At 49.5% G+C, this 26334-nt stretch overlaps 1 protein-coding gene and 1 long non-coding RNA gene across 3 annotated transcripts in view; both read right to left on the bottom strand.

Moving 5' to 3' along the window:
* RAB11FIP3 (RAB11 family interacting protein 3) overlaps nucleotides 1-25971 on the bottom strand; it is a 79701-nt gene extending 53730 nt beyond the window's left edge. Inside the window, exon 1 of one of the 2 annotated variants that reach the window (XM_072835057.1) lies at nucleotides 25167-25971. In XM_072835057.1, coding sequence (XP_072691158.1) covers nucleotides 25167-25715 — 549 coding nt within the window. In that variant the 5' untranslated portion in view covers nucleotides 25716-25971. The remainder of the gene's footprint in view (nucleotides 1-25166) is intronic. The other variant, XM_072835058.1, reaches the window with a different exon arrangement.
* On the bottom strand, nucleotides 1075-16144 carry LOC140638197 (uncharacterized). Its single transcript, XR_012035353.1, has 4 exons — nucleotides 14684-16144; nucleotides 12126-12317; nucleotides 8526-8716; nucleotides 1075-2091 (listed from the first exon to the last, which is right to left on the bottom strand). It is a non-coding gene; the product is annotated as an uncharacterized lncRNA (long non-coding RNA).
* Nucleotides 25972-26334: the final 363 nt, after the last annotated feature.

Genomic DNA, 26334 nt, shown 5'->3' with positions numbered 1-26334 from the left:
GCACTCTATGGATACACTGCATCTAAAACAATGAGGAAAAAAAAAAAAAATAAATAAATAAATAAATAAATAAATAAATAAAACAATGAGGAGGGGATCCCCTGGTGGCTCAGCTGTTTAGCGCCTGCCTTTGGCCCAGGGCGCGATCCTGGAGTCCCGGGATCGAGTCCCACGTCGGGCTCCCGGCATAGAGTCTGCTTCTCCCTCTGCCTGTGTCTCTGCCTCTCTCTCTCTCTTTTTCATAAATAAATAAATAAATAAATCTTAAAATAAATAGATAGATAGATAGATAGATCAATCAATCAATCAATCGAGGGAAATCCCAGGGTTCTGGTCTACTTTGTTCACAGATGCACCCTAGGGCAAGAGCAGCAGTACCTGGCCTGGCCCACAACAGGTGCCCAATAAACATTCACTCAGGAAAAAGAGGAATCCATTACAGCAACGAGAAGCTAGAAGCAACAGGGGGAAGCTCATCATGGGATCGAGTCAGTTTACCGCCCCTGGAACTGACTATGGCCAGTACAAAACATGCCCCATAGGAACACCCCTTCTGTCCTGGAGTGGGGGCTGCCCAGAGTCGACCTCATGTCTCCCTTGTATGGCAACAGACCCTCACCTCCCCAAGGGAGAGCCCAATGCCCCCCTGAGTCCCACACTCTGCATCAAGGAAAGGCCTCTCTCTCCCTTGGAAGAACAGGAATCCCAGAGCCACCCTGCAGGGCGGCCTGCCTAAGAAAGACGCCAATCACAAAAGTCCGGACGCGTAACAGTACCTCCCTGGTGCAGAATGCGTGCAATAGGGCCCAACACGTCCCGACTGGTCCACTTACTTCCGAGTAGAAGTAAGTTCTTTTTTTTTTCTTTTTAAAGATTTTATGTATTTGTTCATGAGAGACAGAGAGAGAGAGAGAGAGAGAGAGAGAGAGGCAGAGACACAGGCAGAGGGAGAAGCAGGCTCCATGCAGGGAGCCCGACATGGGACTTGATCCCAGGACTCCAGGACCACACCCTGGGCCAAGGCAGGTGTCAAACCACTGAGCAACCCGGGCGTCCCGAAGTAAGCTCTTAAACGACTACAATCGAGACATAGTACAAATAATTGCTTTGTTTCCTAGGAAGGTACCTACAGCCAGAGAAAAGAACTGGGATGACAGGCACACACCTCAGGGACCCCGGGTACACAGCACAGCCTGTGATGGGAGGATGCTTATTTTACTAGACAAGAACAGACACAGCTACAGGTGTCATCTGAAACAGGTAAAATCCCTATTTTTTTTTTTTTTAAAGATTTTATTTATTTATTCATGATAGTCACAGAGAGAGAGAGAGGGGCAGAGACACAGGCAGAGAGAGAAGCAGGCTCCATGCACCGGGAGCCCGACGTGGGATTCGATCCCGGGTCTCCAGGATCGCACCCTGGGCCAAAGGCAGGCGCCAAACCGCTGCGCCACCCAGGGATCCCTAAAATCCCTATTTTAAGGCAGCCAACCACCCACAGCCTCAACACTGGCCCCTGTGTGTGTGGTAGGTGTTTACAACCCGAGGTGTCGACGAAAGTGGGTAAGTGCCTAGGAGAAGACAGTCTTTCCCGGGGCTCCCTGGAGGGGCCCAGCACACGAGCCAACAGCTGCCTGGACTCAGGCCCCCACAGTCCAGCCACATGAGTGGGGACAGCATCCCTCAGCTCCCATTCCCAACACCAGACCAGATCAAAGTGATTCCTGTGTAGTTTACGGGTGGTTTCTGTTTTAGGTTTTTTGAGATTTGGTTTAAATCTCAAAGTGACAGTTCCTAGACTGGAATAGTATCTAGGATCCAATCTTGAAAAGAATAAAAAATCTCAGAGGCTCTAAATGCTGAGCATGAACCCTGGAGTGTCAGACCACCACTGCCAAAGTTAACTGTAGAACAGACCCAACGCCTAGGAAAATGTTTTGTTGTTTATTTTTTTAATTACCAGGAGATACTCGACAGTGGGGAAAACGTTTAAGTGAGTACAAAATGAACGGTCTTTGGGTTCTCATACTGCTCAACATCATGCTGTTTTCCTCTGCCTTCAGCTTCTGCATGCTGCTCTATAAAAGCAAACTGTTAAACCAAAACAAAGTCAGTATTTATTCCTTAATGACACAGATCAACAGCCTATTTCTGAAACTTATAAAAAACCGTAACACAGTAGTAAGGAACTCTACAGAAACTTGTAATATTTTTTAATTTTTCTCCCTAAGATTTTAGAGGGTGCCTGAGCTGACCCCCACATCACAGGTGAAGAAGTGAAGGCTGCAGGCCAGCCAGCACCATACGATGACACAGAAGACACATGTGCACAGAAATACTTGTTCACTAACACTTTAGAGGAACATCAGTTCAAATACAGTCACAAGAGAAATGCAAATTAAAACACTGATACACCATTCCCCGTCATCAGGTTGGCAATACTTTCCTAAAGAGCAGTTTGGTCACAAAAGAAAGAAAACTTTTTAAAATCTGTTCCCCCAGCAATTCCATTTTTAAGACTTTAACCTAAGGAGATCATAAAAACTGTGCTAGAAGATTCATCTACGTAAAAGCTTATAATGTAGAAAAGTGAAAATTTAACATACCAAATTTAACAGAATTAATCAAATTCCAGCACATTTGATCATATGATGGAAAACTAGTCACTAAAATCATGTTGTAGATACACAGTTATTAAGAGATGCTGACCATATACTGATTTAGAGTAGGTTAAAACTGTAAGTTAATCAGGACTCTGGTTTCGTTCATCTCTCATATAAGTAATAATTTAAAGGGCGCCTGCATGGCTCCATCAGGGAAGCATATGCCCTCAGCTCAGGTTGTGATCTCCGGATCCTGGGATCGAGCCCCACATCGAGCCCCACATCAGGTTCCCTGCTCAGCGGGGAGTCTGCTTGTTCCTCTCTGCCTGCCCCTCCCCACTGCTTGTACTCCCTTTCAAATAAGTGAATAAAATCTTTAAAAATAGTAATAACAATAATGATTTAGGAGTCTAGAAGTTTGAAGATTTAGTGTTAAGTGAGATTTGTTTTCTCACTTATTTGCATGTTTTTATTTAAATGAACATTATCGGGATCCCTGGGTGGCGCAGCGGTTTAGCGCCTGCCTTTGGCCCAGGGCGCGATCCTGGAGACCCAGGATCGAATCCCACATCGGGCTCCCGGTGCATGGAGCCTGCTTCTCCCTCTGCCTGTGTCTCTGCCTCTCTCTCTCTCTGTGTGACTATCATAAATAAATGAAAAAAAAAAAAATTTAAATGAACATTATCTGCCATTTTTTTCTTTTCAAGTTTCTTATTATTGCTTTAAAGGTAATACCAAACAGTGAGAACAGGTTGGTTTTTTTTAAGATTTTATTTATTTAAGTAATCTCTACGCCCAACACAGGGCTCAAACTTAAAACCGTGAGATCAAGAGTTGTGTTCTCTTCCAACTGAGCCAGCGAGGAGCCCACAATAAGAACATCACAAATACTAAGATTCCTCCTACTAGAAAGTTCTTTAGTAAAACAGAATGCCAAATGGTCTCTGGGTATGTAAAGCCTCACTAACTGGTACGTCCTGTGAAATGCATAAGGCAGGCTCCTTGAAGGGGGTTTTTAAAAGTAAAATCACCACAAGGTAAGTGAATGGTTTTTGTGTGTGTTTTTTTTAAGAGTTCATTTATTTATTCTTGAGAGACACAGAGAGAGAAAGGCAGAGACACAGGCAGAGGAGAAGCAGCCTCCACGCAGGAGCCTGATGCAGGACTCCATCCCGGGACCCCAGGGTCACGCCCTGGGCCGAAGGCGGCGCCAAATTGCTGAGCCACCCAGGGATCCCCAGTGAAGCAGTTTTTTGTTATAGTTTTTAATTTATTCATGAGAGACACAGAGAGAGAGGCAGAGAGGCAGGCAGGCCGAGGGAGAAGCAGGCTCCCAGAGGAGAATCCAACGATCCGATCCGGGGCTTCCGGATCAGGCCCTGGGGCAAAGGCAGACGCTCAACCCCTGGGCCCCCGGCGTCCCTTGAAGGAGGTTTTTAAAAATAAAATCACCAAGAGGAAAGTGTCTGGGACTTGCCTTTCTCTGTCACCAGCCAGAGTGAATCACCTTGATAAGGAAGAGTTCTCACAAAAGGACTTTTTGTTTCCCCACAGCCAAAAAATTCAGCCACGTTTTCCCTGGGTTAGTAAAGTAACCCACACACCCCGTGCTAGAATGACAGGACACTCTGTAAACGAGTATACGGGGCGGTGAGGGGCGCCCGGGGGGCTCAGGGGTTGGCACCGCCTTCAACCCAGCGCGTGACCCCGGGGTCCCAGGATTGAGTCCCACATCGGGCTCCTGCACGGAGCCTGCTTCTCCCTCTGCCAAAGTCTCTGCCTCTCTCTGTGTCTGTCATGAATAAATAAAATATTTTTTTTAATGAATAAATAATCTTTAAAAAAAAAAAAAAAGGAGGACGGTGAGAACAGGAGGGCACCCCCTTGCACTGCTCACTCTCAGAATCGCAGCCAACAAGACAGACCGTCCACCTGTCCCTTTGTGCAGAGAGCCACCCACCAAGGCAGCCGGGCAGAACCGGCTCTGGTCCACGGTGGGTCACTCACGGAGCTGCCCTTGAAACCCAAGCACAGGTGCAAAACACCTTCTGCCACTCACATGTCTGCTTTCCAGCAGCTCAGCAAAAAGGACTGCTCCAGAAGTAGAAACCACGACAGCATCCAAACACCTCGGGGTGCCAGAGCTGAGCAAAAGGACGGCAGCTCCCGGACACGGGCCAGCCTTGCGGACAATTATCAAAGGCAAAGCACGTGCACCAGCACCCACGCTGTCCCCTACTCCCCCAAGTACCCTTCACACTGACTTGGGCCCAGCGAGGCACCCTCCCCAGAGATGGGTCCAGGTTCAAATCCAGCCTGTCTCACCAACTCCCTCTGGCCTCCTCACAGCCATCTGGCAAACAAGCCTCCCGGCCCGAGGCTGCAGTCCTCACCCGCGGAGCAGCGTTCACCCAGACCCACGAACCAGCGGCACCCACCGTGCTCCAAGCTCAAGTGCTCCCACCTGCTTGGGAAGGACAGGTTGTCCTTCACAGCAAAGTCGTCAGGCTCACAGAGGAGAGGCTCCGAGCTCTCCTCCTGGCCTCACCCCCAGGCAGCACGTCTGTGGCACAGCGGGACCTCTCAGTCTGTAGCATTGTGGCCACTCTGTGTGCAACAGACGTTGAGAACCTGGAAGTGGCCCAGCGGCACTGCCCGGGGTCTCACCCCACACAGGGCTAGCCAAGAAGGGACTGCTGGCCAGCCCCAGCCCTGGCTTCCACCAGCACTCCGGGGTGCTCCAGGGCCTCCAATGCAGAAAGGGGCAGAGACCCTGGCCCGGGGGGCCCTGTGGGAGGAGACGGGGCACAGGGCTAAAGAAGCCACACACCTGGTTCACTTTGTAACCTCCACTATCGTCCCCACACTGCCCCCCAAGGCACAGGCCGGCAGGAACATTAGCCCACGTCACACACAGAACCTCCGATTCAGACTCTGACCTGGAGCCTGGGTTCTTTCCTCCTTAGCACACAAGTCAAAACCACGTTGCCTGATCACCACACTCCCGGATGGTATTGACCATCACAGGAAGAGGGGGTGGGAAGAGGGGGTGGGGCCTGGGTGCGGGGAGACAAGGGCAGGGCGTGTCTGCCCAAGGGCAGGGCACAGCGTTCTAGCCTGGGTGACAGCTCATATCACAGTTCACGTGTGTGAGATCAATTTGTAGTGGAAGCTACAGTGTCGGGAATAAGGGATTATTTTTATTACTACTACAGGATATTTCACACATGTAATTTATTCTGTCTCCTGTCTACATACGGGCCTTTAATCAGCAGCGCTTGACTGGGCGGTGGACATGCAGAGAGCTAGATCCGTCCCAAGGGAGAACACATCCTCGCTGCCCACTGAGACTGGGGAAGGCGTCCTGTCCTGCGATAAACATTTCTGAAACATTTGTTTTCTTAATAATGGACAAATAAATATGACGTTAGCTATGAGGAGTACTGACCCAAGATAATCTTTCTCTGTTCTAAAGGAGGTTGGGTGAGGAAGAGGCGACGGGTGTGGATAGAGTGCCTGCCTCGCCTTTCACCCTCCAGCTGTGCCACCAAGGAACCCAGGGAGCCTCCTCTCCCATCAACAGACGGCCTCTCCTGATGTGGCTGCTCTCAGGCCCTGACATCCCCAGATTCAGCACTCCATCTTTTTTCAGAAGACAGGCTTTCCTCCCCTAGAAGAAAAAAAAGGTGTGTCTTTTGTGTCTTCTGAAAGTCTTTAAGAGGAAGGCTCACTTCCATCCCGAGAGACAACAGGCAGGATGCTGGAGGCAGAGCAAGATGCTCTCTTTCAGCAGAAAACATTCTCTGGAATAAAGACATGGCTGGGCCTACAGAGAAGAGCCACATTATGTGGTCCTCGGGGAGGAAGGAGGGAGGAGGAGGGAGGAAGGAGGGAGGGAGGGAGGGAGGGAGGGAGGGAGGGAGGGAGGGGGAAGGAAGGAAGGAAGGAAGGAAGGAAGGAAGGAAGGAAGGAAGGGAGGGAGGGAGGGAGGGAGGGAGGGAGGGAGGGAGGGAGGGAGGGAGGGAGAAAGGAGAGAGGAAGGAAGGAGGAAGAGGGCAGAAGGAAGGAGGAGAGATAGAAGGAAGGAAAGAGGAGGAGGGAGGGAGGAAGAGGGAGGAAGAAGGGAAGAGGAAGGGAGGAGAAGGAAGGGGGAGGTGGCGAAGGGAGGAGAAAGAAGAAGGGAAGAGGAGGAAGGAGGGAAAAGGAGGAAGGAGGGAGGAAGGAGAAGGAAACTACAAGCTCACCGTGTCATGTAATACGTACGAGTAACACAACATAATGATACAACACAACACACAACAGAGCAAATGCACCATGTTTTACAGCTTGTCTATTTAGGCAATGAGAGGATAACACTGAAAATCCTACTCACACCTACAGAAACAGGTATACGAGATTCCTAGGAGGAAGAATAAATGTTTTTCACACAATAAAAATTAAATAGAAATCAACAAAAGGAAAATGGGGTCTGATCATTTCAGAGGGCCCAGCAGACACAGCAAAAACAAACACGCAGACAAGAAACAGAGCCCCCCACACACACACTTTTAAAACTTAGAAGTTGGGCATCTGGTGGCTCAGCAGTTGAGCATCTGCCTTTAACTCAGGAAATAAATTAATTAATTAAGTCTTTTAAAAATAAAATCTTTAAATCTTTAAAAAAAAATGTTAGAAGTATTTACTACTCCTATCTCAATTCAAACAGCCTCTAAGCCATTAACTCCTAGGAGGTGAGAAATGCATTTTCCTACTTTCTTTTGGCAACTCCCATAAAAAGCCAATGCAGAGCTTAGTACACAGTGGGCCACTGGCAGTACACACGGCTTCAGGTAACCCCACAACACCCTAGGGTCAAGTTCTTGAGTCATGAGCCACAAATATACATGCAGTTGATTCTAAAATTCCCCTCAGATGTCCCAAAGGGAATTAAAGTTCAAAGAACATGGTTTTGCACACTGAGCCCGCATTGACTTATCCTTTTTTTTTAAGATTTTACTTTATTCAGGGGAATCCCTGAATAAACCGCGTGGCTCAGCGGTTTGGCACCTGGCCTTTGGCCTGGGGCGTGATCCTGGAGTCCCAGGATAGAGTTCTGCACCGGGCTCCTTGGGTGGAGCCTGCTTCTTCCTCTGCCTGTGTCTCTGCCTCTCTCTCTCTCTCTCATGAATAAATAGATAAATCTTAAAAAAAAAAAAAAAAAAAAGATTTTATTTTATTCACGAGAGACGCAGAGACACAGGCAGAGGGAGAATCAGGCTCTCTGCAGGGAGCACGATGCAGGACTCAATCCCAGGACCCCGGGGTCACGCCCTGAGCCCAGGGCAATCAACCACTGAGCCACCCAGGCATCCCATGCTGACTTATTCTTTGAAAAGCACCCCTGAAGGGGTGCCTGGCTGGCCCAGGGGGAAGAGTATAGGACTCTTTTTTTTTTTTTTCATTTAATTCTTTTTTTAAAGAATTTTATTTATTTATTCATGAGAGACACAGAGAGAGAGAGAGGAAGAGACACAGGCAGAGGGAGAAGCAGGCTCCACGCAGGGAGCCCGACGTGGGACTTGATCCCGGGATCCCAGGATCACGACCTGAGCTGAAGGCAGCGCCAAACCACTGAGCCACCCGGGCTGCCCCGAGTACAGGACTCCTGATCTTGCGGTTATGACTTCAAGCCCCATGTTGGGTGTAGAGATATGTAGATATGTGTATGAATACAGTAAGTAAATGCACAGCACTCTCCAGATGTCAGCAAGAGTCTAAAGTGCTCTACCTGCCTGTTCATTGCTCAAAACCTCCTGGGAATTAGGTCTCATTTAGAGAGAGGCCTAGAGCAGCAGACACCTGCCAGGGCCCTCGCCTACCTTAAAATAACTGGTACCCTCTGTCACTCAGCCTCCCCCTCGTTCTCCTCCGCATATCCTGCACCTCTCACTGGACACTGTCACTGGTTTTCCCAAGGTCTCCACTGGTGTCCTGCATGGGCAGCACTGGTCACTGCGGGCTGGTTCCCGACACCACTCTCCACTTTTTCCTTGCCGGCAGACCTCAATCCTTCCTTTAATCGTTTAATTCAGCCGACCTCTAGGAGCGCTGCTCAGGCCCGGCCTGCTGGGCGCCTTCATGGCACATGGTAGGAATGGACACAACAGAGATGACAAATAAGAGATTAAGTACAATATGGAATCTCCTACATGGTGTTAAGTGCTAAGGAAAACAGTAAAATCGGGAAAAGGGAACTGAGAGCGCTGGAATCGAGGGGAGGCTGGCGCAGGGAAGGGCGCCTGTCCTCACCCACAGGCGAATGCTCATCCTAACAGCCCCTGGGCGATGTTGCTGCAGGTCCAAGGCTGAAGCACGCTCACCCCCGGCCCCCCCACACACACACGGAGGGACCTGCCTGGAGAGCCTCTGTGAACCAACACAGCTACTAATGGGCCTGGAAACTACAGAGGGGTTTCTTCAACAGAGACACAGGGGAAAGGTCCTCTTTCTGCCTGGGGACACAGCTGCCACCACCACGACCACGATGACAACGGGCAGCATGCTTAGTGGATCAGACGGGGCCAGACCTGAACAATGCTATCAGGAGCCAGCCCTGGGGCTCGTCCTGTGTGGGATGATACACGTCCTTCATTCCTGGAGCAGGGACTGTCAGCTTTCTGCTCCCTGTCACTGAACTCAGACGGTACCCCGAGCCCCAGGCCCAGAAAGTACTGCCCTTCCCGTGGTCCAGAAACAGGGCTCACACCTGCCCACTGCCTCCTGTCCCCACACACCCCTCCCACACCCACAGACAGCCCAGGAGTCACCCCAGAGCTTGCATCTTCCTCCCATAGCCCCTACTCCAAGCAGAGGCCCCTGCCAAAGCCTGCGCTGGCCCCCATGCTGGCCCCCTCCTCTCTCTCCCCTATCCGCTCCTGCCCACTCCAAGCTGAGCCTGCTTTCTAAACAACTGATCCTGTCACCTACCCCTCTCTACTTAACCCCTTTAATCCCTTCCAGAGACTCTGGGATTGCAGGCCTGTGCCCTCCAACTCCGTGCCCTCCTTCTTCACTCCAGACTCTTCCACTGCACCTCCACCTGCCTTCCCTCCTCTCCCACCTTCTGCTTCACTAATTCTACTCAGCTTCAGAATGTCAGCTTAAAAGTTCCCTTAAAAAAAAAAAAAAAAAAAAAGTGACTTCCCCAAGGGAAACTTTCTAACTAGGTCGGATTCTCCACTACACAACCTCAAATAATCTCTGCTTTTCTTGCACAGCATTTATATCAGCTTGCAGTGCTGGCAATTACCTCTTTAATATCTTAAGAAAGGGCAGGAAATGTGTCACTCTTGCTTATCATTCGTCCCCAGCACCTATGACACCGGCCAGTACGGGGAAGATACTCAATAAAAGCCGCCACACACATTCGCCATGGGAATAGAGGGACAAGTGCTGAGCCAGAAATGAAGGCCAGGCACGTCTGACTCCAAGGCTCCCCCTCGGCTGTTACCTTGGACGTAGGCAGCATCCCGCTGAGGGGTGGCCACAGAGCCCCAACATGACTGACCATGAAGAGCACTGGTGACAGCTAACCCGGCCAGCATGCCCACAGCACCTTGCCCCTCAAAGAGCAGCACCGCGCGTGGCCCCTGCAGGTCACAGGGGCAGGACATGCAGGGGGCCCTGCAGCCTCTCAAGTTACTGTCTCAGGAGCTCTATTCTACAGGAGGAGCAGGAAGCCTCTGCTCAAACAGGTGAGGGATCTCCAGAAGCACTACCTTGTCCCTCTATTATCTACTTCGGATGCCAGAGAAAAGCTCCAAAATGCTAAGAAAGTCTGACTAAACCCCTTCCAGATACCTACAATTCCAAAGCCCAAGACAATAATCCCAATTTTCCCAGCACAAAAATGAAGTCTCACTTTAAGTCAGGTATGTGAAAAGTAATCTGTATGACTGGAGATGTAGTGGCACTACTCCGAGAGAAAAACAAAAATAAATGCCTAGTCCATCAACATTATGGAATATTCTAGGGTCACAAAAACCTAATTTCATGTATGTGGACTTTGTGAAAATATGAAAACTTACACAGAATGCAAGATAGGACAAGCTAAACCCAATTGTTTCCCACAGACAACATTCAGGGGAGAAGGGGAGGGGGCACCGGTCTGTGTCCCAGAGCTGTCTCCAGCTGTGTGATGCCAACAAGTCCTGCTGTCCTCATAACACAGGACAATGGAGAGGCCAGTGAGAGAAGCACTAGGTCTGTTCTGAAGGATGCAGGCTGTGGAGGACAGAGAGGGGCTTAGCCAGAGTTCAACGGGCTGAAGACAGAACCTTCTCCCCACGCTCTCCTCCAAGTCCATTGGAAAAACACTGCTCTGCTCCAGGGGAGAGGCCCTGAGCTTCCAGAAGATGCACACAGGTGGTCATCTAAGTTCCCATTTAGAAGAACACAGTAATGGAATGGCCACAGATGGAATGCCAGATGACCAAGCAAAGCACAGGAAGTGAAGAGGGCATCAGGGGTCGTACCTGAAAAGAAAAGCCTGGGTGAGTATCTGACATGGAACCTCATGTAGGAGGCCGAGTCAGGACAGCAGAGCAGAGGTGCTCCAAAAGCAGGACACCAGCCCGGCTGTGGGGAAGTGAGCCTCAGCGTGAGAACAGGGGCCAGGACACTACGGTGGAAGGCCAGGAGCTCATACTCAATGGTGAGATCCTCAGCAGACACCGCAGAAGGCTGAACAAGTGAAAATGTATAGTGATTCTAGGAAAAGCCAGAGGTCGCATTAGAGAGGAAAGGTCATCGCTGCATCCTCCACGGGTTTGCAATCAAGACAAACATAAAATGCCTACTTAACCCACATCAGGGTTAATTATACCGAAGAACAGAAGAAACGAAAGGAAATTATGTGGGTTTACTTTCCATAAGGGAAGGTCCGTAGAAACCATCTAAAACTGGGGAAAAGAACAGGACAAGGAAAGAGCCAGGGTGCCGAGGGGCCTGCAGACCTCCTGTTCTGCAGCGTGAAGTACACTACTTGACTATTTCAACTACACACATGTTAAAAAGTTAAGATTAAGCTGAAATATAAAATTAAAATAAGTACCAAAAAACAGGGTAGCACGCTGAGGCTACAGAGTAGCAGGGATGTGTCAGGAGGAAGAGGCCACTGTACGCAGACCCCTCAGGCTGGGTTCTGGCTTCTGGGCTTCTCTACCAGACAACAGCAGTGAGGGCAGAGGGCAGCCCCGAGGCCACCTGCGGGGCCAGCAGGGGGGCCCCAAGTAAGCCTGTGCAAAGTTAAGGTCAGCATAAATACAGCAGGGGGAGGGAGGGTGATGCTGAGACGTGAGATGCAAACATTTTCAAAACTCTCAAGAATAGCAGCTCCTCACCACGACCCCAAGACCAGGAACAGCAGCATCACCAGGAACCAGCTACAAACACACTTCTAAGCAGACCCCACTCAGACAACACACACCCTCTGGGGCGGGTCCCACAGTCAGCCTTAGTTAGCAGGGTCTCAGTGACTCTCACGTGTGCAAGCAGCTGAGAGCAGTCAACAACCCAGTCCCCTCGGCAGGTAAGGTAGCTGTCCTCAACCAGTGGTCAGGGGCGCCGGGGACCCTGACGCCCGAGTGCTCCGCGAGACCACGTGAGGTTCATGACGTTCCCAGGATCCTCTGCTTCCCTTCCTCTCTCATGGATGCACGGTGGACTCTGCACAGGCTGCAGGACACAGTAATAGATGGCTCACAGCACAGATGTAAGAATCCAGTTTTCCTCCCTTAAGTCAGACACCTAAGAGACTTGCCGCTCTTCTCACTATTTCAGAAAGTAGTATTTTTCATTTAAAAATGTCATTAGGGGGATCCCTGGGTGGCACAGCGGTTTGGCGCCTGCCTTTGGCCCAGGACACGATCCTAGAGACCCGGGATCGAATCCCATGTCGGGCTCCCGGTGCATGGAGCCTGCTTCTCCCTCTACCTATGTCTGCCTCTCTCTCTGTGTGTGACTATCATAAATAAATAAAAATTAAAAAAAAAATGTCATTAGGGATCCCTGGGTGGTGCAGCGGTTTGGCGCCTGCCTTTGGCCCAGGGCGCGATCCTGGGGACCCGGGATCAAATCCCACATCGGGCTCCCGGTGCATGGAGCCTGCTTCTCCCTCTGCCTGTGTCTCTGCCTCTCTCTCTCTCTCTCTCTCTGTGACTATCATAAAAAAAATAAAAAAAAAAAAAAAAACTGTTAAAAATGTCATTAATGTCAACATGTAAGGGATTACTTTTTTTTTTAAGATTTTATTTATTTATTCATAGAGACATAGAGAGGCAGAGGGAGAAGCAGGCTCCATGCAAGGAGCCCAACGTGGGACTCGATCCGGGGTCTCCAGGATCACACCCTGGGCTTCAGGGGGCGCTAAACCGCTGCACCACGGGGGCTGCCCAAAGGGATTACTTTTTAGTCAATAAAAACATGTTTCAGATTTTTTTAACTTCATTTCCTAAAAGAATCAAGATCGACAGACAGAACTCACATTAACACAAGCTCTGTATGTGTCCCAAGAACATTTAAGCATGGGTAGCGTCTAAGGCAGAGTTTACGAATCAGTAGTCTGGGGCTTCAACACGCTCAGCAAGGACTGACCTACCACTGGAGGGTCAAAGTCCATATGTAACCATATGTAAATGCTTCCTACTTCAGTGGCAGTGAAAACAGGCCCAATCACAGATGGGAAATTAATTTTTAGGCACCCTAAGTATTCCTAAGCTTTACATATTTATTCAAATATTTATCCGTTTGAATACACTCAATAGAGAAGGGAAAAGAGAGTTCTTTCCCAATTTCCTTTTGAGGGAATCTGTACACTGAACAAGACACTTACATCCCTTAGGGGAGTACCACCCCCTGATAAATAAGAAGATGGTTTCAGCATACAGCTATTCTTTTTTTTTTTTTAAAGATTTTATTTATTTATTCATGAGAGACAGAGAGAGAGGCAGAAACACAGACAGAGGGAGAAGCAGCCTCCACGCAGGGAGTCCGACGTGGGACTCGATCCCGGGTCTCCAGGCTCACACCCTGGGCTGAAAGCGGCACTAAACCGCTGAGCCATCCGGGCTGCCCCCATCTTAGAGCTATTCTTAACTTCACATTTCAACCCCTTTGTCAACAGGAAGGGTAGTTTCATACCCTGTGCAATCTATGAATCAACAAATGCTACCATGGGTGCTGAGATATTAACCAGCACCTGTGTCCATGTGTAACATTCCTTTTATTTAAGAACAAAGGGTTTGGGGTTTTTGTTGGTTATTTTTAAGACCCATAAAAGCCACAAAATGTAACATTTAAGACAAAATATAGATTACCGTCAATAAACTTCCCGTATCATATTATCCCTTTTTATTCTGAAACATGTTAAACGCACTGTAAAGTTTAAATAATACAAAGAACACCTGATAACCCTCCTCTACATCCACCAATTACTAATGTCCTTCAACATTTGCTTCATATTTCTTCCAAATACCAGTACTTTTGTTGTGGAACTATTTAAGCTGCAGAGGGGCGCCTGGCTGGCTCAGTCAGTAGAGCATGCAACTCTCAATCTCCGGGTCATGAGTTCAAGCCCCACGCTGTGTATAGAGATCACTTAAAAATACAATCTTTTGGGATCCCTGGGTGGCGCAGCGGTTTGGCGCCTGCCTTTGGCCCAGGGCGCAATCCTGGAGACCCGGGATCGAATCCCACATCGGGCTCCCTGCATGGAGCCTGCTTCTCCCTCTGCCTGTGTCTATGCCTCTCTCTCTCTGTGTGTGTGTGACTATCATGAATAAATAAATAAAATCTTTAAAAAAAAAAAAATACAATCTTTAAAAAAAAAAATCAATAAGCTTTGGACATCATGATGCCTCCCTAAACTTCCAGCATATATTTATTTCCTAGGAACAAGGACCGTCCTACTACACAATACCATTATGACACCACTGATATCAAGTATTCCTCTGTATTCAATTTTTCCCAATCATCCCAATAATGGCCTTCACGGTTGTTTTGTTTCCTTTTAATCCAGTTTCTAACCCAAAACCAGGCCTTACTTGTCACAGTTCTTTCAGCTCTTCAGTCTGGAAGGGTGCCCAACCCTTTCTACAGCACCTATTTTCAAGTGTCCAGGCAACTGTAGAATGCCCTACAGTCTAGGCTGTCTGGTTATTTCTCATTATTTCACTCAGGTTAAACATTTTTGGCAAGAATGTTAACCATCCCACGACATCCCATCAAGGGGCACATCATCTCCATTGGTGGGAAGTCGGAGCTTTATCACCTAGTCAAGGTGGAGTCGGACAGGTTTCTCCAATGTAAAGTTCTCTCCCTCCGGATCAACCATCTGTGGAATGACACTTCAGGACATGGGGCTCCTGCATCCCCTCCCCCTCAGATGTTTACACCATGGTTTGTTTCATTTTTTAAAGATTTTATTTATTTATTCATGAGATACCCAGAGAGAGAGGCAGAGACACAGGCAGAGGGAGAAGCAGGCTCCATGCAGGGAGCCCAACGTGGGACTCGATCCCGGGACCCCAGGAGCACCCCGAGCTGAAGGCGGCGCTAAACCGCTGAGCCACATGGGCTGCCCTACACCATGATTTTTGACAACCACTGATGACCTGACTTGAATCAATTATTACGTTGGTTGTCACAAAACACTGATTCACAAAAAAACGGTAACACAGGGATCTCTCAATCTGTCATTTCTACTTTGAAGGGCATCTGTCTATGAGGAACCCTGCGCCTCCTTTGGGGTGTCACTAGGACTGGCTCTTACTGTGTGCCACAGACTTTTTAAATTTAATATAGCCTTTATCATCATTACTCTTTTTTGACACTCCAAATGTCCCAGATTTGCCCACTGGGAACCCATTCAAGCTGCTCCATTTTTGACTTGTCCTCATCAATTTTTGAACACCTCTTTGCTTTCCGGTCCAAGATAATCCAGGCTCGCAGTGAATTTTGCCCACCTCAAGCCTGAAATAAGGTACTTCTCCGAGGATCCCTGGTTCCTTTACGGGAAATGCGGTTTCCAACCTCGATCTGGGGCCAGGTGTGCTCGCTACTCTTAGACTCTCTCCGAGGACACTGCAAGATATCATTTTTTAAGTCATGTCTTCATACTTCAGTTTGAGTCTCAAGACAACAGGGCTCTCCCTGACCTTCTACCATGGTTTCCTCTCCTTGCTCCCAGAGAATCCTGGTTCCCAGCACCAGAATTCCCATTTGCTCTGCTCGACATACACCCCAAGTGATCTCAGACCTGCCACGTTGATCGACAATGAACCTACTCTGTAGTGAGTTTCTTTGCAGCTCTATTTTTCTTTTGAATATAACCCACTAACGGTACAGAGTACTGTGTTTATGGTACTTGAATCAATCTCTCCTATGTGGTTATATTATTAATTCCATATACTTCTAGGTTCATTCATTTCTATTTGAATTCAATTTGGTTTTCTATCATTGCTATTTTGTTTGTACTTATGTAGAATATCTGGATGGTTCAGAAGTCAAAGATATAAAAGGCAGGCTCAGGGGATCCCTGGGTGGCGCAGCAGTTTAGCGCCTGCCTTTGGCCCAGGGTGCGGTCCTGGAGTCCCGGGATCGAATGCCACATCGGGCTCCCGGCATGGAGCCTGCTTCTCCCTCCTCCTGTGTCTCTGCCTCTCTCTCTCTATCATAAATAAATAAATAAATAAATAAATAAATAAATAAATCTATCTTTAAAAATAAATAAAAGGCAGGCTCAGACCAGTTTCACTCCCACCCCTATACCTTACACCTTGTCCCCACCCACTTCAGTAAATCATTTTAGTTCCTTGTCTATCCTTCTTGTGTTTCTTTTTGCAAAAAGAAACAAATTATATACATATTATTTCCTCTCCTTTCTAGTTTTGCATTCTTTCTTTCCTCTCCCGGTAACTCTCACCTCCTTACAGCAGGATCCTACTGGCCCCGGCCTGTTCTGGAGCCCGTGAATATAAAAACCCCAGATGGGCTGAGGATCCTCAATACCAAACCAGGACAGTAAGGAGAAAAGGCCTGGTTTGGGGGTCATAAGGTGTGGTTTCTTTCTTTTCTTTTTTAAAGTTTATGTATTTTTAGTAATCTTTACATCCAACATGGGACTCAAACACGACCCAGAGATCAAGAGTTGCACACTCTTCTGAACGGAGCCAGCTGGTGTGGTTTCTACTATATTTTTTTTTTTTTAGATTTTATTTATTTATTTATTCATGAGACAGAAGCAGAGACATAAGCAGATGGAGAAGCAGGCTCCCCATGGGGAGCCTGATGTGGGACTTGATCCCAGGACCCCAGGATCACCACCTGAGCCGAAGGTAGACACTCAACCACTGAGCCACCCAGGCGCCCCAAGGTGTGGTTTCTTATTACTACCTGTCAATTCCTCTTCCTTTGTCTATCGTTCACGGCTCTGCACCTCACATCCCTCATCTTTTCTCCTCTTTAAAAAAAATCGTGATAAATTAAGAATACAACTGTAGGAGCACTTGGGTGCTCCATCCTCCCCAACTCAAACTCTCCCCATTAAACACTACTCCCCTCCAGCCTTCCCCTTGCCTCCCTTCTTCTTCCTAACTCTATGGTGTGACTCCAGTAGAAGCCTCCCAGCAGAGGGATCACACAACACCCAGTCTTTCTTAACACAAACTTTGCACACTATTTTGTACTTTCTTTCCACTTACTGCATCTTGGAAATCACTCCCCACCAGAGCATATGAATCTTCCGCCTTTATCTCTGATTATTTTTTTATATCTCTGATTTTAATTTGCATTTATCTTTCTCATCATGAGTGAGGGTGAGAATTTTCACACAGTGGCCATTTGTGATCTTCCTGTGGGATGTCTTCCTTTTATCCATTTTTCTACTTTTGTCTTTTTCCCTTTGATTTTTAAGAGTTTTTACATCAGTCTTTTATCTGTGACTTAAGGGTTTTTTTTTTTTTTTACAGATATTTATTTGAGAAAGAGAGATCGAGAAAGCATGAGCATGTGGAGGCACAGAGGGAGAGGGAGAAGCAGACTCCTCACTAAGCCAGGGAGCCCGACTCAGGGCTCGAACCCAGGACCCTGAGATCATGACCTGAGCCAAAGGCAGATGCATAACCGACTGAGCCACCCGGGCACCCCTTATATGCTTTTTAAAAATCTTACTGAGGAGTGCCTGGGTGGCTCAGTTACGTGTCCAACTCTTGGTTTTGACTGGGGTCATGATCTCAGGGTAGAGAGATTAAGCCCCATGTCAAGCTCTACGCTCAGTGGAGTCTTCTTGAGATTTTCTCTCCCTCTACCTACTTATGCTCTTTTACCCTCAAATAAAATCTTTTAAGTAAATAAACAGATAGTTCATTAGAAAACCTGAGTTTTGGGGATCCCTGGTGGCTCAGCGGTTTGGTACCTGCCTTCGGCCCAGGATGTGATCCTGGAGTCCAGGGATCGAGTCCCGTGTCGGGCTCCCCACATGGAGTCTGCTTTTCCCTCTTCCTGTGTCCCTGCCCGCCAACCGCCCCCCCGCTTCTCAAGAATAAATAAAACCTAAAAAAAAAAAAAAAAAAAAGATTTTATTTATTTGAGAGAGAGAGAAAGAGAGTGATAGAGAGCACAAGTGGGGAGGAGAGGGAGAAACGGGCTCCCTGCTGAGCAGGGAGCCCAAGGTGGGAGGCCTGATCCCACGACTCGGGGATCATGACCGGAGCTGAAGGCAGGGGCTTCCCTAACTGAGCCATATAGGTGCTCCAGTATCTTATCTTTAGATAAAGATTAGATAATCTTTAGATAAAGATTTTATTTATTTATTCATAAGAGACACAAAGAGAGAGGCAGAGGCACAGGCAGAGGGAGAAGCAGGCTCCCTGCGCGAAGCCTGATGTGGGACTCAATCCTGGGACTCCGGAATCACACCCTGAGTCAAAGGCAGATGCTAAACCATAGAATTTTTAGTAGAATTTTTTTACTAGATTTCCTTTATATACTGTTCGAAATTTGTGATACATGTACAGGCACTACTTTCCAAAACAAAATCAGTAACATCACAGAAAATTTGACCAGTACTTCAAATGAAACCAACTCCATTGCCATCATACACCACCCTATAAATGTACCTTCTTTTTTTTTTTTTTTTTTAAGATTTATTTATTTATTTATTTGTTCATGATAGACACAGAGAGAGAGAGAGAGACAGAGACACAGGAGGAGGGAAAAGCAGGCTCCATGCTGGGAGCCCGACGTGGGACTTGATCCCGGGACTCCAGGATAGCACCCTGGGCCAAAGGCAGGCGCCAAACCACTGAGCCACCCAGGGATCCCCTATAAATGTGCCTTCTTAATACACACATACATACACAGCTAAAACTAATTTTTAGTATATCCCTCAAGACTCTTCCACATGGATAATTCTTACATAGCTATAATCAAAGTATAGGCACTACTCTATTCACTTGTATCAGAAGCACTAACCTAAAGTACTTCTGACACCTTATAATTATCACCTCTAAGGGCCACATAATACTCTTCAATGGATGCCTTTTTTTTTTTTTTTTTTTAGATTTTATTTATTTATTCATGAGAGAGAGAGAGAGGCAGAGACACAGGCAGAGGGAGAAGCAGGCTCCATGCAGGGAGCCTGACGTGGGACTCGATCCTGGGTCTCCAGAATCACACCCTGGGCCGAAGGCAGGCACCAAACTGCTGAGCCACCTACGGATCCCCGGATGCCTAACTCTTGTCTGATATTTCAATCATTACTAATGTTTAGACCCGTTTCCCAATTTTTTTTTTAATTTTTATTTATTTATGATAGTCATACACACAGAGAGAGAGGCAGAGACACAGGCAGAGGGAGAAGCAGGCTCCATGCACCGGGAGCCCGACGCGGGATTCGATCCCGGGTCTCCAGGATCGCACCCTGGGCCAAAGGCAGGCGCCAAACCGCTGCGCCACCCAGGGATCCCCGGTTTCCCAAATTTAAACAAAGTTAAATGTTTGTAAGATAAGCACTTCATCAGCTTGGTGCCTTTCACAACCTCATCTGTGTGGTCTACACAGAATTAAATTCTTCCTGTATGTCAGATCCTATGCTTGAATAATCCCTAATAATTCTGAATTTTCCTGGAAACCAGTAAACCTTAGGCTTCCATTAGATAACGGGTATCAGAGATCTTTAATTTCAAAATACAGATCAAAAAGTGGGTTCAGAACAAGAAACATGGGAATTGTACCATTGCTGTGTAATGGAAGCATTTATTACATATATCTTAATTTACACTTTAAATATTTAGTAGTTATACCTGGGAGGTGATTTTTATTTTTCTCATTTTGCTGACTCATATTATTCAGTTTCATTTTTTTGAACAATGAACTTTTTTTTTTTTTTTTTTTTTAGATTTTATTTATTTATTCATGAGAGACACAGGCAAAGGGAGAAGAAGCAGGCTCCATGCAGGGAGCCCAACGTGGGAGTCAATCCCAGGACCCTGGGATCATGCCCTGGGCTGAAGGCAAGTGCTAAACTGCTGAGCCACCCAGGGATCCCCAAAACAATGAACATCTATAAAAATAATTTAGCTTCTATCCAGTATGATCTCAATTGTATACAAAACTGTGTGTATGTGTACAATAAAGTCTGGAAGAAGATGCACTAAAATGCTAATGGTGTTTTTCTCAGCATAGTGGGATTATTGGTTTTTCTTTTTTTTAAATATTTCTTTTATTCATTCATGAGAGACACAGGCAGAGGGAGAAGCAGGCTCCACACAGGGAGCCTGACGTGGGACTCGATCCTGGGTCTCCAGGATCACGCCCCGGGGCCAAAGGCGGCGCTAAACCACTGAGCTACCTGGGCTGCCCTGGTCAGTTTTTTGTTTTGTTTTATATCACTCTGTATTTTCAAATTTTTTAATAAGCATGTGTTACTTTTATAACATGAAAAAAAGCACTTTTAAGACACTAACAAAGTTGCTTGTGAGCCAAGCCCAGGAAGGAACTTCATTGGCCTTTTAGCGATTCACCCAACACACACACCCAGAGGTGTGTGTGTAGACACCCCACACCAGCTCACACATGCACCTGCTCACACAGCTGAGTTCATTCTCTCTCACACTCAAATGTAAGGTCAGGAAAGAAGACAGGGAGGACCCTGAAACAACTGAAAGGTATAGCCACAGGGCTTCCAACTCCTCAGCAGGAGGGATCCCAGATGAGGAGCAGGGAGACCTGAGCACCAACAGTTCCCTCAGCAGCCTCCTCACACAAGCACTGAAGAGGACAGTGCCTACAAGGTCACTGAAGGGCACTCAGTGTTTCAATGTGCAGGTTTTCTCTAGAAAGGAAACGCTTAAGCGTGTGTATAATCATAAAATGTGGAGATAAGCTTGATAATTATAATGAAAGGCCAAAAAAACCCCAGTCTTTTCTTACAATACTCTTAGAATTTATTTTTGCAAATTCCATTTTAGGATGAGTTGGTAATGGTTACAAAAGCATCAGCCCTCTCAGTATGAGGAGTCACGTTGATGAAGAATCTTCAGCAGTGGTCAAAGCCTTAAAAATAACCTATTCCAGGGGCAGCCCTGCTGGCTCAGCGGTTTAGTGCTGCCCTCAGCCCAGGGCCTGATCCTGGAGACCTGGAATCGAGTCCCACGTCGGGCTCCCTGCATAGAGCCTGCTTCTCCCTCTGCCTGTGTCTCTGCCTCTCTCTGTGTGTCTCTCATGAATAAATAAATAAAATCTTCAAAATAAAAAAAATTAAAAAATAAAAACCTATTCCAACTTGACAAGTAGCACCTGGATGGACAGGACTATCAATTCCTGTTTCAATAATATACAAGCAGAAAACTCCACCGCAGTCCTTTTTCTCCTTCCCTTTGCTCATTGATTACTGCCAGCACTGTGTTAGCTTACACCACACCTGATCTAGCACCAGATGATGTAAGGAGACCCAAACACACCATGACATTGCTAAAGAAAGAGGGACACAAAAGCCATCTGTATTATAAATAGGAGCTGTTTCCATGAAAGATTCAGATAATCAGCTTAAATAATTTAAAATGCTTCCTTCATAAACAGATTACTCAACATGCTACTTTTCACAACTTGACAATCATTAAGATAATCTAGTTGCTATCATCAAAGACAGCTATGTGACTAGCCTAAGAGTCTCATACACTCAGTATTTTGAAATCTCAAGGTGGAAAGTACACAAACTTGTGGTCATTATCACTGTTATCCACCTTATCTCTTCCTAGGGTTTTTTAAAAATCACAAATGTTTAAAGAAGAATGCTTATCTTTTAGAGATACATACTGATACATATGATGAGAGGTTATGTCTGCATGCGCTTCCTACACAGCATGAAAGGGGGATCTACAGGGCGCCTAGGGGACTCCATGGGTAAAGCGGCTGCCTTTGGCTCAGGTCATCATCATCCCAGGGTCCTGTGCCTGGGGCTCCTGCTAAGTGAGGAGTCAGCTTCTGCCTTCCTGTGCTCCTCCCCCTCCAATCATGCTCTAGCTCTTGCCTTCTCCCTCTCAAATAAATAAAATATTGAAGAAAAAAATAAAAACACAGTGGGGATCTACAGACAAACCAAGACTGCTGAAACTGAGCAGCAGTTTGGGAGGTCTCACTAAGCGATTCTCTCTACTTTTGTGTATGTTCGGACTTTTCATCTTAAAAGTTTAAAAATACTCATCATGGGGTGGAATTCCTTGGTTTTCTTTACTTGCCTATCAGGGTGCCTAGGTGGCTCAGCTGGTTAAGCCTCTAACTTTGGCTCAGGTCATGATCTCAGCAGTCCTGGGACTGAGCCCTGCAGGGAGCCTGTTTCTCTCTCTCCCTCTGCCACTACCCCCCTTGTTATGTTCTCATCTCTCTCTCTCAAATAAATAACTAAAATCTTTGAATATAAACTACTTCACTATCAAAATATTTTTTCTTTGTTCCTCTATAATGCATTCTGACATCAAACTTGGAAAAAACAATCCTGAGTCACAATAAAGTCTAGCAAAGTTTATACGGACACAAGTATCAACCTTTCATTAGTCTGTAAATCATCCGCTCCAACACAAGAGCTCTCCTCCACCATCCCAGGAAACTTGTCCAAGTCCAGGTACTAAGATGACCACACTCAGCACTGCTTCTTTCCAGTGCAGTCTCAGCCAGCAGACAGAAGGAGCAACGTCACAGTAGATCTCACTACACTCATCTATTCCACTAAACTCAAGTCATCTGGGCTTTGCCCCCAAACTTAAAATTCCATCAGAAGAGGGCACCTGGGTGGCTCAGTTGGTTGAGCATCCAACTCTTGGTTTTGTCTCGGGTCATGATCTCAGGGTCTCGGGATGGAGGGACATTGGGTTCTGCGCCCTCCCTCTGCTTCTCCCCCTCATCGTATCCGTGCTTGCTCTTGTGCGTGCTCTCTCTCTACAAAAAATTAATAAATAATATCTTAAAGTTCCATCAGGAGCTATTAAAGAATTTTTTTAATACTTTATGTATTTATTCATAAGAGAGAGAGAGAGAGAGAGGCAGAGACACAGGCAGAAGAAGAAGCAGGCTCCATACAGGGAGCCTGATGTGGGACTAGATTCTGGGACTCCAAGATCACGCCCTAGGCCGAAGGCAGGTGCTCAACTGCTGAGCCACCCAGGGATCCCCAAAGAATTTTTTTAGAAAAAAGATTTTATTCACTTGACAACGCACAAGCGCACAAGCAGGGGGAGCTGCAGGCAGACTGAGAGGGAGAAGCAGACTCCCCGCTGAGCAAGGAACCCTAAGCAGGGTTGGATCACAGAACCCTGAGATCATGACCTGAACTGAGGGCAGACGCCTCACTGACGGAGCCACCCAAGTGCCCCCAAAGCAAAGAATTTTGGCTCATTTCTACTTTTTGACTACAAGAAAGCTCTGCCCCAAATATCCAAAGTTTTTTCCACTATGATCCATAAGGACAGTTACCAAAGGTGTTTCCCAAGTGAAAAACATTTAATGGAAGTCATAAAATCTTACATTTATGGAAATATTTTGAGCGACCAAATCTAGTAAGTTGAGAGCCCAAAGACCTGGTGCTCCCCCCTGCTCAAGCACCAACAACTCTGCGAGGTCTCGGGAAAGTTATTCAGCCTTCCTGGCCTTCCAGTTCCTTACCTGTAAAGTGAGAAGGAAAACACCTGCGCACCACTGCCTCAGAAAAAGATGGTCCAGTGAAAGCGTACAAGAGCCTCCCGGGAGGCAGAGCCAGGGCACGATACAGAACCCCCTCGCAGTGTTCCCCTCACACCTCTGATGGGACCCAGGAAGGGCACGCAGGAGGGGAGACACACGGCACTCGTAGAAAACAAGGCGCTCTCCAGCCCAGCGGCATGAAGGAAAAGCAGGAAAAATCGCATCCACACTGTCCACGTAGGACAGGGTCAGTCACATACGTCTGTGTGCCTGTTAGACTAGGAGGGGAGCCAGGCTGCAGCAGCGCCTTCCTACACTGCTCAGTAAGAGCAGCACGCGGACCCCGACCGTCAGGATGGCCGCAGAGACACCACACCTTCCCAGGCTGAAAGCTCCGCGCAGGGAGCCCTGATTCAGGAGGACCCAGAGCTTTACATGGACGCTCCAGGGACACGGCGGGTCCTGCAGCCCTTACGAGGCTGTGGATAACCCACGTTATAACCCTAACCCACACCCTAAACAGCAAGGCATCGATTTTACCCCTTTTCTTAAAGACCTCTAGGCTTAAACACACTGTGCACTTCAACACCCACCTAACAAATGTCTGCAAATACCAGAAGCCCGTAAAACACAAAAACCAGGAATTCAGCGTGTTTTGGACTTCCTACTATTTGGTAAGAGGTTGGAGAGCGAACAGCAGGAGCCGACTTGCCGCTGGCCCGTGTCTCTGTCCAGATAAACCTGCCCGAGTGCCAGGCGCAGAGTGCCAGGCACAGAGTCGGAAGCCCAGGACAGAGCCCGAAGCGCCTTGCGCCGTCACCTGTCTACGCGGAGCGGGCCCTGACCGAGCCCTCCCTCCCTCTGGGCTGCTGCACCACCAGCTGATGGTCTCCCAAACGGCCACACGACCCAAGGCAGAGTGCCCGCCAACCACACACAGAAAGTGCCCATAACAGGTGTGAGCAGAGCCCTTGCGGGAAGGCCAGGCTGGACCAGCCCGCGGGGAGGTGAGGGCCCACAGTGGGAGCGCACCGTGGAGGGTCCGCTGTACACCCCTCCAGGCCGGGAACACGGGAGGGCAGGGGGAAGGAGTCCGATGGACACCCCTCCAGGCCCGAGGGAGGGGGCAGTCTCTGGGACACCCCTCCAGGCCCGGGAACACGGAGGGGCGGTGCAGTCCCCGGACACCCCTCCAGGCCTAGGGACACGGGGAGGGGTGAGCAGTCCCCGGACATCCCTCCAGGCGGGGACACAGGAGGCGAGCAGTCCCCAGACACCCCTCCAGGCCGGGACACGGGGCGGGGGATGCAGTCCCCAGACACCCCTCCAGGCCCGCGGGCTGGGACTCACCTGGTCCGCGCCGTACACCGTTGCGAACTGGACGAAATCCTCGATGCGGACCAAGCCGTCCCCGTCGCCGTCCAGGGCGTCGAACACGGCGCGGAGGCGGGGGCCGTCCTCCGGACACGCGGCGGGCTCGGTCGCGAGCGGGCAGGGGTGGCCGAAGTCCGGGGGCCGCCCCGGGGCCTCGGGGCCCACGTCCAGGGCCAGCTCGCCCCCCGCGGGCGCCGGGAAGCCGGGGAACAAGCCCACGTCGCCGCCCGCGAGCGGACCGTGGCCGAGAGCCCGTCCGCGGAGAGGAGCGGCGTCGGGGCAAGGCGGGGGGCAGACGCCGTCGGGCTCCGCGGCGCAGGGCGGGCGCGGGCCGGGGCCGGGGTTGGCGGCCCCGCGGGCGTCCGCGCAGGCTCCGGGCTCCGGGGCGCCGAGTGTCCGGCGCGGGGCGGGCGCGGCTGCCGGCCGGTGGGGCCCGCCGGGTTCGGGCTCGGGGTCGGGGTCGGGGTCGGGGTCGGGGCGCGCGCCGCCCGCGGGGGAGGCCGGCCGGCCCGGCTCCATCTTCATGGGCGCGCCCCCGGCCGCGGCGCAGGCCCGCGAGGCCAGTGGTGCGGCGGGCGGCGCGGGCGGCAGACAAAGGCGCTCAGGGCGCGGCGGCGGGCGCGGGCATCCCCGCGGCGGCGCGGGCGGGTGCGCGCGGGGCGCCCGGGCTGGTCGGGCTGGCGCTCGGGCCCTGCTCCGCCCTCGCCCATCTTCGCGCGGCGCCTCAGCTGCCCTCGGCCCGGCTGCGCGGCGGGCGCGGGCCCATGGCGGCGGCGCGGCGGGGGCGGGAGGGCGCGGGGGCGGCGGCGGCGGCGGCGGCGGCGGCGGCGGCGGCGGGCGGGGGGCCCGCGGGGGCTCCCGACGGAGGAGGACGAGGGGGCCGCGGCGCGGGAGGCTGAGGAGCCCGCGGCTGCCGAGCGAGCGAACAACGCCGCCGCCGCCACCGCCGCGCGGGCCCCGCCTTCCGTTCTCCGTCGGGCCTGACGTCAGCGCGTCGTGGCGGCGCCGGCCCCGCCCCCGCCGGCCCCGGCCAGGCCCCGCCCCCCGCCGGCCTTCCTTAAAAGGCGGGCGCCGCGGCCGCCGAGTGTGGGGGGTGGTCTGTCCGCGCGCGGGCGGTTCGGGCCCTGGAGTCGCGGCCGCTGCC

The sequence above is a fragment of the Canis lupus genome, chromosome 8 (assembly GCF_048164855.1).
Source record: "Canis lupus baileyi chromosome 8, mCanLup2.hap1, whole genome shotgun sequence".
NCBI lineage: Eukaryota > Metazoa > Chordata > Mammalia > Carnivora > Canidae > Canis > Canis lupus.
The sequence above is the reverse complement of the archived record's forward strand: the minus strand, read 5'-3'. Positions and strand labels throughout refer to the sequence as shown.